This window comes from Kryptolebias marmoratus, linkage group LG1 (assembly GCF_001649575.2).
Source record: "Kryptolebias marmoratus isolate JLee-2015 linkage group LG1, ASM164957v2, whole genome shotgun sequence".
NCBI classification, from domain to species: domain Eukaryota; kingdom Metazoa; phylum Chordata; class Actinopteri; order Cyprinodontiformes; family Rivulidae; genus Kryptolebias; species Kryptolebias marmoratus.
The window spans coordinates 8,266,550-8,280,129 of record NC_051430.1 but is presented as its reverse complement, the minus strand read 5'-3'; the positions used below and the strand labels follow the sequence as shown (position 1 = coordinate 8,280,129).

The 13,580-nt window shown below is 41.0% G+C and overlaps 1 protein-coding gene across 2 annotated transcripts in view; it reads left to right on the top strand.

Annotated features, from left to right (window-relative positions):
* The window catches only part of erlin2 (ER lipid raft associated 2), an 18,000-nt gene extending 5,141 nt beyond the window's left edge, over nucleotides 1-12,859 (top strand). For both annotated transcript variants that reach the window (XM_017414723.2, XM_037978246.1), the window contains exons 4-12: nucleotides 1,435-1,481; nucleotides 1,656-1,717; nucleotides 1,806-1,931; nucleotides 3,030-3,103; nucleotides 4,778-4,836; nucleotides 7,808-7,899; nucleotides 7,997-8,086; nucleotides 10,920-10,999; nucleotides 11,086-12,859. In XM_017414723.2, the coding sequence (XP_017270212.1) occupies nucleotides 1,435-1,481; nucleotides 1,656-1,717; nucleotides 1,806-1,931; nucleotides 3,030-3,103; nucleotides 4,778-4,836; nucleotides 7,808-7,899; nucleotides 7,997-8,086; nucleotides 10,920-10,999; nucleotides 11,086-11,265 (810 nt within the window). In that variant the 3' untranslated portion in view covers nucleotides 11,266-12,859. The remainder of the gene's footprint in view (nucleotides 1-1,434; nucleotides 1,482-1,655; nucleotides 1,718-1,805; nucleotides 1,932-3,029; nucleotides 3,104-4,777; nucleotides 4,837-7,807; nucleotides 7,900-7,996; nucleotides 8,087-10,919; nucleotides 11,000-11,085) is intronic.
* The last annotated feature ends 721 nt before the right edge of the window (nucleotides 12,860-13,580 follow it).

Sequence of the window (13,580 nt, the reverse complement as noted above, 5' to 3'; positions counted from 1 at the left end):
AAATAAAGCTTGAAAAAGGTAAGAAATTAGATTATTTTTTTCATATTTTTCAGAGAAAAACTGACAACGTACGTAATTGGGGTATATCGTGATATATATCGTTATCGTGATATAAAATTATCCATATCTTGATATAGGATTTTTTCCATATCGCCCAGCACTAGTTACAACACATAACTAAACTAACAACCTCCACCCTCCGAGAAAGCACACCACACTCATATGATAGTTTGGGTCAAAATACAACAATTTTAAAACAACAGTACAATGGTTAGTCATTTCCTACTTGGCAAACCTGCTTGGCATAGAAACTACAGCAGATTCAATGAGCACAGCCATATCCATGTAAACTCTTTTTTTTTTCTTCTTCTTGATTCGCCACAATAAACATTGAAAAAAACGTTTCCAGAGATCGTTCTCATGTAAACAGGGCCTAAAACACGGCTTGAGTAACACGACTGTGTGGTCCTAGTGCCTGACATGTTTGTTTAAACTGCTGCCACGCCAAGGATTTAAAGTCACGGGGGACATCTTCAGTAAAAATTTAACCAAACAAAGTCACGAGACAGGGCGTGTTTGGTTTGTGAGACAGTTTTCAACTTGACAAGAAATCTTGTAATGTTTTAGTCTCGCAAGATCTTGTCTCACCCCTGGATGAAACCTCTATCTACTTGCAGGTCTTTGTCTGGAAGAGACCTTTCTGATGTATTACTGCAGCGTAATCACACTTTACATTCTTACAAAATTCCTGACTTTGTCAAGTGTGTCTATATGGATTTGAAGCTATTTTTAAAGGCAGCTGTTAGGAGAGGGAGAGGATCTTTCCACATGGTCCTTTGGTTGTTTCCAGTAGTTAAGTTTATTGCATCATATAGATGGAAATTATTCCCATTGCTATTTTGTGCAAGCCTGCCAACAAAATGGAGCTTGTGTTGTTCCAGATGTGTTTGACTCCCAGTAGAGATTGTTTGTAAGGATCCTTGACACATTTCCCAGAAACAGGCAGAAGAAAAAAAATGCCTGCGATAGCCTACAGGAAATCTTCTTTGCATTGGTCTACAGAGGGTGAGACAGCAGCTCTCCTCTCCTGTAAGAACGGAAATGAAAACATTTTCAGCTAGTAGACACTCACTTCAACTTTTAAAGATGAATCAGAATCTAGTGTGACGGCTCTGTAATTTCTGCTACTTCTGGGAAGGTTGTACGTCTCATGTTGACTTAGCGTTTAGTGGTGTTGCGGTGTGTATTCTGATACTGAACAGCTCTTCCTGCTGCTGTTCATCAGGTTTCCATCAGTTCGACTCACCAAACACCCAGATTTTTTTACAGTCCTAATGGATTTTACTCTCAGCCTTGGCTCTCTGTGTTTTGGGTTGAAACAGTTTCAGAAACAAGACGAAGAATGTGAGAAACTGTGTGGTTTTTGTCTTTCAGACGACGTTGCAGACAGATGAGGTGAAGAATGTACCCTGTGGCACAAGGTGGGTTTCCTTTTTTGACTCTTAAATCACATGTTCACTTGAAACTTCCTACATTTAGCTTTAAGTCCACAAAGGCCCACACACTGTGAACTTTGTTCAGTATATTATCAACCAGATTGTTATTTCACACAGGTGTTTTAGTAAGAGGATATAATGGTGTGCATTTTCTTCCAGTGGAGGAGTGATGATTTACTTTGACCGCATAGAAGTGGTGAACTACCTTGTTCCATCAGCAGGTACCTGACTGTGACTTCGTCCACTGTGATGTCATCAGATTAAACCCATTATTTTTGCTGTAACCTGAGCGCTCGTTTCCCTCTGCAGTGTACGACATAGTGAGGAACTTCACAGCAGACTACGACAAAGCTTTGATATTCAACAAAGTGCACCATGAACTCAACCAGTTTTGCAGCGTTCACTCGCTGCAGGAGGTCTACATCGGCCTCTTTGGTGAGTGGAAACAAAACAACTGATCTGAAAATTCCTTTATATGTTATCTATTTATTTATTATATTCTTTGTTGTGTTTCGGTAAATTTGGTCCATCCTTGTTATAAGCTGTCAGCCTAGCCATAGACCTCAAAATGTACACACAATTGTCATGCTGTGGATATACAGAGACGGACACCTAAATAAAACAAAAACGTTCCAACAAGCTGCAAGAGTGAATTAGGAACATCCAATTACAGGTAAAATAGCAGGAACAGGAAACCATTTAGAATCAAATCCTAATGAGTAAATCATAACATATTGTTGCAGGAAGTCTTGGCTTTTCTAAGTTTTTTTGAGACTTCCATCACTGTTTTCATTTTAATGCTTGTTGGAATACCTGTACCATATCTTGGACAAGAGGTAGCAGTAAGTTAAGCCATGTACTGTGCACTAATGCTGCAGAGACTGTATGACTTTAGAGTGATTGATAGAGATGATGGTGAGTTCAACCCACAGCTGAGCAGGGGAGGAGGCTTACAACACTCACAAGGCAGCACTACCAAAACGCAAGACGGTTTATTAACCTCTATGTTCTCAGCAACTTCTCCTGTCGGTGCCGTGTCCCAAAATCTGAAATCGACCTGATCACACGGTGTGATCGAGAGTGCTGATTGGCCAGAGCACTGCTGTTGCTCCTGTTTTGGATAACAAGCATTTTCATTAAAACCTGTCCAGTAGTTTTTGAGTAATTTTGTGAACAGACAAACAGGGTTGACTCCAAAGTTAACACCAGAGTTTTAGGCAAAGATTTTGCGTTATGTGTTAGTGCTCAGAGTATGTGTTGGGAATGACTCTCAGCTGCTACCACATCAAAGTTGTAGCTCAATATCTGTGAAATCGACTACGTTGTAGCCATTTTTTGTCTTAAATTGGTTTGGCTTCGATAGTTCTTGAGTTGTAAATGTTCACTCAATGATTACTTTCTGAAAGTTTCATTAAAATTTGTTTCACAGATTTCATAACTTGATTTAGTTACTTTTTCAAACTCTTTCTCCAAAGTGAGAGTAAACTGAGCAAAATAACTCAGCTACTCCCCTCTTGTGCTTTCTCTAAATAGACCAAATAGATGAAAACCTCAAGTTAACGCTACAGGAGGATCTGACATCTATGGCACCTGGGCTCATCATACAGGTACAGTAAGGCCACCACTTTAGTGTGGACAGATCCAGAGCAGAAAAAAATTGGGTTGTTAAGATCACAGCATACAAGTTAATATACTGACCTGAGATCCCTCAGCCATGTGGAATCAGCGATTGTTGATTGTTTCCAAAGAAACTCTGAAATAAAAAAAGGATGTACAGTTAGTGCAGGTAAGACTAATCTGGAATAATGAAGAGACTCTAAATAGTTGTAATGCGGTTTCTTCCAGTTTTCTTTTTGTTTTTGCTAAGCTAAGCTAATTTGCCTGCTTTTAATAGTGATACAGTTATTGTAGGTCAGTTCTAAAGGCCTTTCCATAGTTCACGAGAAGTCACGAAGTCGGCTCTCAGTCATGTGGTCATGTGACAAAAAATTTTTGTTCGTATAGTAGCCAGCCGAACTTTTTCTCACAGGGGTTTCCACCAAGTATGATTGGTCAGAGGTTGTTGTGGGCGTGTTTATGAGCTTTAATGGAGTCATTTTGCTTCTGCTGCTCCGCTGAGAAGCAGCTGGAGGCTGTTAGAAAATGTTAGAAGACGTCTTTAGGAGGGTTCCAGCAAAACTTAGAAACCTCTGAGCTTTAAAAGGCCGCGCAGAGACACAGGTGGCTCTTCGTGGCTGTTGTGGCTGGGAGGAAGTGTGCGTCGCGACACGTTCCCTTCGTTCGCTCATTATTGTGCACCGTCATATTCGCAAATGCGAAACGGCGTGTATCTCAGTCTGTTAAATAAACGCATCCGGTCACAGTGAGGGAAGCAAAAATCTGTAGAAGGACAGAAGAGTTGAGAAGCTGGTGGGAAGAAACCCGTTTTAACACTGAAAGAGGAGGGAGGAGCTTCCTGGGAGTTCTGATCTAAGTGTCTCGTGGACAATGAAAGGTGTGGGCAAAAAACTGACGTCTCGCAAACGTCACATGACCGCAAACCAACTTCTTGACTACTTATGGAGTGTGACGGAGCCTTAAGACTTGATCTATCAGGCATTATGGCCCTTATCAGATCCTGAAACTGGGTAAATGTACTCTCAGATCCGGTCAATTTACGACTAAATCGCCACTTGTTTGCCTTATGTGTGTTTTTTCTTTTACTTGAAGTTGTCTCCATTTGTGATACCCTTGCATTCGTCTTAGGTATCACTCAGAACCCTGCACCAGAGCAGAACCAAAGCTGTAAACATGATGCTGATATTGGGAAGCTAATGAAACCCAGTACATGGTCTTTGCTAACATATTTTCTTTTCTAACTTTTCCCAGCCTCTGTAAAATTTTCTTTTCTTTTTTTTTACAGATTGTTTTTTCAGAAAAGTTAAATATTAAGCAAGATTATGAGACTTTACAGAAACCATTCTCCCTCTTTAATTCGCTGGCTTTCTATACCACATAAAAAAGGACACATTTCATTCTGGGACATGAAAATACCAGTCATGTGTTTTTGTTTCCCGTAACTCTCCTGAAACCGTTGAAATAATGACTCTTTTCCTTAGAAGTTAGTCTTGGAGTTCAGATGGTTTTTAGCAGTGAAAACATTGTGTGTGAGCTCAAATTCTGTTTTTCTTCCCAACAACTTCCCTGATAGTGATATTGTCCTTTTATGTTTTTTTGCACTCATGCGGTGTTTATTTTTCATCCTCACAAAGTAAAATGTCTTTTTCTCTCTCTGTTTACAGGCAGTTCGTGTCACTAAGCCCAACATCCCAGAGAGCATTCGGAGGAACTATGAGCTCATGTGAGTCTACTTTCTTTTTTTTGCTTCGTTAACAAAAAATGCTCACTTTATGAATTTTTTTCTTTTGAAAGTAGACATGATGTTCTTCCAACTCTGGCTGCTGTGTCCTTTGGTGGTAGAAGGCAGTCATGTCAGTCTATAAGCATCCAGCTTTGGCCTCGTGAATCAGCAGTTTAGTCATGAGTAGACTGACTCTTAGTAATTTACATTCCTCACTGAGCCACACACATTGTCAATCTGGACATTTTAATGAGCTCTGCTTAGCTTTTGTCCAAAAAAAGTCTCAACTCTGGTTGAGTTATTTGAAGGACACACTTTTGCTTCACTGCAGGTAATGAGCATAACTTGCAGCTGAAGAAAAACTAAATGTTCTTGTATTTTGCAATGTTAAATGTCTGTCAAACACGTCGGTCAGTTTCTGTCCAGAACTGGATTTCAGGAGAAAAAAAAAGTGCTTTTAGTAACATTTGTAGATGTTATCAGCTCTAGTAATGACCTTTTTACCTGGTTTTCTACCAGCATACAGAGAGTGAAGAAAAACTACTTCTATTTTATTAAATTTTTTTCCTCTAGCAAATTTTCAGCAGTTTTCCACCTTACGGTTAGCTGCCGGTGCTGACATCATCTGGAAGGCACGCAGTTTCTTTTGCTTATTACCAGTGTGAGGTTTTTAACATGTTCAAAACAAATTTCAGCTGATAATTTGTGGAAGACTGATCAGAGTAGCCTTAAACCTGGAAAAGCATCCCAGCAGAATGAAAACAAAACACAGGCCTGTGTAGCTGCAGCTGACAGTTCACCAAGTCTTATTTTCTCTGGTTAGCTGCTACATGCATCAAGTTATGTTCTGACAGTTCACATTATGCACCACATGATGGATTCTCTATCAGGAACAAACGGGTTGTTAGTGCCTGGCACTACTGAACGTCATTGAATTTTAGGCCACAGGAGATCTACAGGAAGGAAAAATTATTATTTGATTAACTTAAACTCAAATAGAATGCAAACTAAAACATCAAGGGGGAAAAAAGTTGCGTAAAAGGTTAAAATTGATTTGTATGTCATTGAGAGAAATAAGTGTTAGACTTAAACATGATCTGATGGAGGAACATTTGTTGGCAGCACAGCGGTAAGACGTTCCTTCCGCTACCGAAACTTGGCGCCAGTTGTGTAAACAACGGAAGCGCGATGTGTTGTTGCTGTTTTACTTATGGGGATTCTCCTGAGACTTCAGGAAGAGAGGCGCAGTGAAAGAAATGCTCTGGTAGGACAGCTGTTATCCACCGGAGATTTCAGGCTTTACAGCGCCTTCAGCTGGGGGACAGACGGCATAAACGTTGCAGGGTAAGCTAACGCTGTTGTTTATATTCCTACCGTTCGCTCTTTATGCTTGCATCTGGTCACACCCACGACCAATGAGTGAACAGGAGCTAAGCTTGCGCCGCCCACGAAGCAGGGCCGGCCCGGCTGGCCCTACTCCGAAGCAGGGACCAAAAAAGCAGGAACTGGCCTCGAAAAAATGCCGGTGGAAACGTGCGCAAAGCAAGCAGAGTTGAGTGGAGCCGGGACCTTTAGAGCCCGTATAAAAGGGGCATAAGACCTCAATGTGCTTTTTCCTGAACCACTCCTTTGTTGACTCGACGGTATGTTTGGAGTTGTTGTCCAGAACTCATCCACAACCCATCCTCAGTGTTGTGGCTTTCATCAACAGTACAGGGCCCCAACCATTGGCCCCTCAATGTGGGGAATTCATCCTGTACATTTAGCAGAAAAACAGTCCAGAAGCATAATGTTTCCACCTCCATGCTTGACTGTGGGGATGATGTTCTTTAGGTGAAGAGCTCAGAAAGATTTTGTCAACGCAAGGCTATTTTTTCCCCAGAGTGTAGCCTGTTTGTGTGTATGTGAGTGATTTATTTTTTCTTTTCTTATTGATGTAGACATACATTCTGAAGATGAGATGAAGCATCTGGCTTAAAAGTAGGAAACTTACCAGATGAGTGATTTCCATTCACGTGAATGAATTTCTTTAAATAATGTGCATGGTGGCACAAAGAAAGTTGGAAAAGAAGAAGTTAGAGGCAACAGATTTTCTCTCATTCTTTTTAGTAAAACACCATAATGAACACAGTGAGTTAAAACAGACCATTATCAGTTATACCTTAGTTTTACATTATAAAATAAAAATCTTAAACTTTATGGCAAAATACTTCCAAAGCTGATCAATTGTCAAACACTGTCTACATCTATGGCACATGGGTGTGTCCTCAAGACAAATGTAAAACAAAACAAAAAAGTCACTGTTAATAAATAAAACAAAATGCCTTTTTTTCACTTCTCTTTTTTGAACTTAACTAATTACATCAAAGTTTTTTCTTCTAGTTATGAAGGCTTCATCCACACATAGCAAGTTTGGTGAATCTGAATGATCAAACTTTTGGTTTTACTTCCTTGTAACTGGACGTGAGCAGGTTTAAACTCAGTGCTGAACCAGTCTGGTGGAAAAGGTGTTGGTGTTGCTGGGCCTGCTCCAGATAGTTGGGGGCGGTTTGAAGAAATGAGCCTTGTAGAGTTTGGGAGTTGGAATTTCCCATTCGACCAGCTGGTTGACTTTAGAGGGCTCGCTGATGAGAGGAAGACTCACTGGACTCGCTCGATGCGTTTTGTTTAATGATACAATTTCATTCACTGGGGCTGATTGTAAAAGTCCTGATGTAGTATTCAAATGGGACATTTTGTTCCAGGTTTCCATGACAGCTTAAAGTTCAGAGACTGGATGTCTTCCACTGCTCTGACTCAATAACACTTTGTCTAAACCGCCTGAGTTTAAAAAAAAAAAATGTTTTCTCAGTTCTTTATTGTAATGTTGAAACTGCAGCATGAATCAGAATCTCAAGGAAAAGATGTGGAAAACCCAAGCATGTAGCGGCAAATAGGTTGGCCTTTAATGTAAAACTGCGTGTGTTTGCAGGGAGAGCGAGAAGACGAAGCTGCTGATCTCCCAGCAGACGCAGAAGGTTGTGGAGAAGGAGGCAGAGACTGAGAGGATTAAAGCTTTGATAGGTGAGAAAAATTAAAAAAATTAAAAGAATCATGGATCAGTCGAGTGTTTCTTACCCACCACAGGCTGAATGTGAACGTGTGTTTCTGTGTTTTGTAGAAGCAGAAAAGGTGGCACAAGTGGCGGAAATTAAATTCGGGCAGAAAGTCATGGAGAAGGAAACTGAGAAGAAGATCTCGGAAATAGAAGGTTTGTATCCAGTAGTGGAGGAGGAGGAGGAGGAGAAGTGAGGACGGAGCTTTCCTGTTCCACCATAAATATTTCAAACCTCCGTACATCAGGGAACACGGCATCTCTTCCTGTTGTCGTGTATGTCAGGTTCACAAGATCTTGGTTTTGCAAGGCTGCATGTACACAAACAGGCACCTGTTTTTCTGTTAGAATAAGCAAAGCTCTGGTTTTCATCTACTGAAAAACTAAAGATTTATGTAAACAGAGGGGTATAATTGGAATGTTTTATCCTTTGACAGAAAGATTTATGAGTTGTTAGAAAAGCTGTAGTTGAAATTTCACTCTCTGTTTAAGCTGTGTTTGTTCTGAGTTGCTGCTCACAGTAGCCTAAGGTCCTATATTACCTCAGAGTATTATTAGATGAGTTGTTCTGAGGTGAAACTAGTCAACACAGAACATAGAAATGCACAATAACCAACTGCTTGATCTTTCAGCACGGTTTTAATCAAATTATGACCTAAACTTAATGCCAGTCTTATAGGGTCAAAAGTCATTCATTTTGATGCACACACGGTTGTTGTGCATTCACTGACAGAAACTGTTGAGCACCCAGCACAAATGGTCTTATTTGGTCCAGATGTAGACCAGCTGGCACATCTGGACTGAGTACCAGAGGGCATACATTGCAGCATCGCAAGTGGCGTGATCGTGTTATCAGGCACCTATTGGTGCATCTGACGGTCGGTCAAAACAGTGAGTCAGAAGGCACAGAGGTTGCCTCATAGATTCATTAGACAGCATTTCCAGTATTTGATGATGTTTGATAGGGGTCACATTGTCAGTTTGCATAAGGCTGGGTGGTTGTATTGTTCCATTGTCCGATATGTGGGTGTACAGATGTCACAGTGGCCTGATGGTGGAAGCAATGGGTACGTGAGGGCACCCGCACAGAGGATTGTATTGAGCTACAAGCATTACAGAATCTTACATCATCTGTGCTCGCCGTCCAAACCCAGGCATTTGACTCTTTACTACTCCAGCTGTTATCTCACTCTGTGCCTAAACAACTTGCATCAACTTCACTATGGGTTCACTACCATTAAAACCAGAGCAGAGATGGCTGCATTTGGAGGGATTCCCTAGCTAATGGTGGATGGACTGATGTTGATTAGCATCATATCATGGTCAGCGAGGTCTCTTGGTTCTGTATTATCACTGATGACCATCATGTGTGCGTATGGCAGCACTGAGGGGAGAGGACCAATCCTGCCAATGTTGTGGAGACTCACTGGTGTTACTCCTGGCATCCTGGCGTGTGGACTTCAGGGGGACCCTGACGACACAGCTCAGTCAGTTACAAGGCATCACCCGTCCACACACAACACTTGTGTGTATGGACTTAAATGTACTTCTGTGGTCAGCCAGGTCCTCGGTTCGAACATGTGACCAACTCAGACATCATTTTGAACCAGTGCTGGTCTGGTGGATCTTGAGGACCAGTTAAAACAGCTGTGGGTTGACTTACTGCAGGAAAGAATACAGAACTTGTATGACTCTGTTCTGAAGAGATCAGTGCTTGTTTCCATGCCTGAGGGGTGCCACACCCTTCGGACATGAACCTAGCACTGTGCCCCTACTGCCAGCTCTGTTATTCTTTGATCTGATATGGTAATCACTGCCATGCAGTCACATTACCTTTCCACCTGTGCAGTGTCATTTATTTCCACCACTCTGCCTGGACGCTTAACTTTTTTTTGTCAGTGAGCAATAGTTTATGTATTTAGTGATTGCTTGGTCTTTGGCTCAAATTCCTATTTAGGCTTAAGTATCATAGAAATGTCTTTTCTGCTTTCTGAGCATCTTTAACAGCAGATATCAGCAGGAGTGAGAATCAAGTGGAGCCAGGAATGAAGTTTGTAGATCCTTATTGACTGTACAGATAAGCATGCTAACTTAAGTCCTCTTCACATGGAATAAGCAATATCTGGGGACCCAATGTAATAAATAAATTACTCCCCAGCGTCTGCTTTTTATATAGCACATTTGCACGGGATAACCAAAGCCCAAGATTTGCTAAAATTTACAGGCATTTTCCAAATATGATGTTAATGCGCTGTGTATTGCGGAACATCCGCTTAGCTCTAGTCAGCTGTTATAGTAGGTTACAATCAGAAGAAAATTATTCTTACCGCACAGAGCAATGCTGTAACGATGTGAGCCACCATTTGCATGTGATTTTGCTCCTTCTCTTCAGACTTTTCTTTTTTTATGGCGACCATTACGGGTTGATAGGGTTTTTGCAGGCCCAGGACACAAAAAGTTATCCGATGCAGCCTCCATCACCAAAAGCAAATAAAAGTGCGCCCAGGAAGCAAAAAAACTCCTAATTACATATCAGATCCCACCCATTTCTGTCCAAATCACAGAGATGCCTGTTCGCATAGGATTAGTATTATCACAGGAGCTCGGAGTTCAGCAAAATATCGTAGGTAATTGGCGAGGGAATTTTCACTTTACAAATTACTGACATGGCCAAATCGCAAAGGAGTAACAACACAGGCAATCTCTGTAATCATTACAAATAGCATGTGGTCCCTAGGCAAAAGTAATCCTGTGCAAACAGGGCTTTAGAGGAAGGGAAACATAGAGACATTACCAAAATGACAATGAAAAAATGAGCTTCAGAGCTTGTGGCTTTTAAGACAAATTGTTTTATGAGATAACGGTCAAAAATGCTGATTTGTTTGAGAACTCGTTTTGCTAATGGGTCTCTAGAGTGTGAGGACAAGTTAGTTATTTGCAGCTCTAACGGAAAGCAGCTGTGACTCTTAACATTGTTTGCAATTGTTAGACAACGCTTTCCTGGCTCGGCAGAAAGCCAAGGCCGACGCGGAGTTCTACACAGCGCAGAGAGCTGCAGAGGCCAACAAGGTACAGAGACGGCACAAACACACACTCTATCCCAGCACCTACACTTAAATAGTTTAAGTCCTGTTCCTTCTTCCTTCTTCTTACAGGTGAAATTGACTCCCGAGTACCTGCAGCTGATGAAGTACAAGGCCATCGCAGCCAACAGCAAAATCTACTTTGGGAAAGACATACCTCAGATGTTTGTGGACTCTGGCTCTGCGGGGAGCTCCATCAAGGCCTCTGCAGCCCTGGACATCGTTGGTGAACAGATCTTGGACCTGGATTAACGAGGAAAGGACCACTCATGGGGGGGGGGGGGGGACACGGGAGGCTGACAGCTGCTCCTAGTTTTTCACTTGAACTCTACTAACCGGGGCCCGTATTTCTCAAACACGTCAGAATCTCTGCTAGAAATCACTCCGAAAGTTTGACAAGGGCGTAAAAAGTCTCCAGAAGTTAGAAGAAAGGCTGTAGGGCGTAGAGAGGAGTCTGGTGCAGCCGACCCACTGTGAGGGGAGAAAAATGTTGCGTGCGAGTCAACAAAGCCCTAATGGATTTATGGATATGAAATGTTAATATTTGAGACCTTTTTTTAATAAAAATCTGATTTTCAGGCTTCTTCCTATAACAACTTCCTGTAGTGAGATTTGATTTGTCCCTTTCAGTTTGCTCTCATCTTTGTTGCAACTTGCACAACTTCAGGGCAGCAGCAGTTCAGTGGACGGATTCAGGAACTGCTCAGTTTAACAGACATCCCGTGAAGAAAGTAGATCCAAGCATTTTTATTATTATTTTTTTTTTATTATTCCCAAAATTATATTTGCTGTAATTTGCACTCACGAGAGCAAGAACGGGGCAGCAGCTGTGCAGTTTAAAAGTCATCTTCCTTTTATCTAAGCGAGAAAACGAGCTGTCACTTATAATTATGTTGCCTCAGTCCAGATTCTTTCTGACCTGCTTCTTAAATACAGGCCCCACCCCCCAACGACCGCAGCAGCAGACGACACAAGCCCGATGAATGTACTGTAGTAGCTGCTCACTGATTTCTTAACTATCACTGCTTTTGTACGGTTAGCTTTTTTTGAGCACAAAGAATCGACTGAAAATTCACTGAATCTGTTCAGCAACAGCAGCTCAACCCTTTTTGTCTATTTACTTGTGTAGCACTGTTTTTTTTTTGTTATTGTTTTGTTTCCACACTGTACATTCCTCATAAGGTTTTTTCTTTTTTTTTTTTTCTCCAAACAGCACTCACTGTGACAAGAGCAAATTTAAAACATATGGAAGCATTTTACTGTGGATTTATAACCAAACGATTGACATCTGCTGTTCTGTGGTCAGTTTTCTGTTGTTTTTTTTTTTGATGCAACCTTTTCTTATAACCATCCCAGGAGGAGCCTGACACGAACCTGAGTGAGGACTATGAATCAGAAACATGGAAACTGACTAAAGTGTAGGAACTTCTTCCTGCGAACGCTGGTTTTTACTGGCATCTTGACCGACGAGGATAAAAATCAAAGATATTCGTGAGGGTTTTTGTTTCGTTTTGTTTGTTTTTGTGGCATTAAATCAAGAAGGCTGTGAGTTATTGACCAAATGGTGGATTTTCCAAAGAACCATCCAACATCCAAAAGCTGACTCTGCGTGTGTTAACAGGCAGCACTCTCTAAAGCTACTAGAAAATGTTGTATTTATTCCAGTGTCTCAGATCTGCTGAGGTGGGCACTGACTTAACCTTTTTGCACTGATTTCAATGGTGAATGTACAATCAATATGTTGTCTTCTGACAATAAAGTACTGTGTTTTAGTTTTTGAGAAATCTGTAGCCTGAAGTGAAGACTAAGAGTGTGTTTTAAACACAATAAAACCGACAGAAACTGAGAGCAGGCACAAGTGTGTATTACTTTGAAAGTTAAAGCACTTTTAACATTTACACCTTCGTTTAGCTTCAGCATGTTTAGTAAAAAACACAACAATGGCACATCTGTAGAGCTGTTTGTTGACATGAAGCCATGCTGCTCCTCGTCACATCACCTCTTCATGTTCCTGATGATGATGATTAAAAAAAAAAAAAGTTACTGCATGTCACACATTGCAGCAAAGCTTCCCGAGTTGTTTCTAAGGAACAGGTAGAACTAGTCAGGAAAAGAACATCTGGGTGCGTTTGAGTTCACTTCCTGGGAACAGAGACGGTGTCAGATGAGTGTGAGGGGAATGAGTTATCAGATGGCTGTGAATCAGCCTGATTATTTTCACCAGGATGGAATTCCAAGGCAAAAAACACTCATTGACGATTAGGAGTAAAGACTTATTTATAGATTTATGGTAATAAGAAAAAAATGTCCTAAAATTCCAATGACAGGAAGCAGTGATGGTGCCCTTATATCGTGTTTTCGTTTTTATTCATTCATTAGACAGTTAACAAAAAATGAGGAGTTGCCTTTGAGTAAAGCAGAAAAAAATATAAAGTACTACTTTGGGTACATTTATAAATGATTTATTGTGACTAGATTATTCATAAGTGTAAACACCATCAGACACACATCTGTTTTCTACTACCCCAACCTATATATCTGTGTGTGTGGGTGTGTGTATACAGACA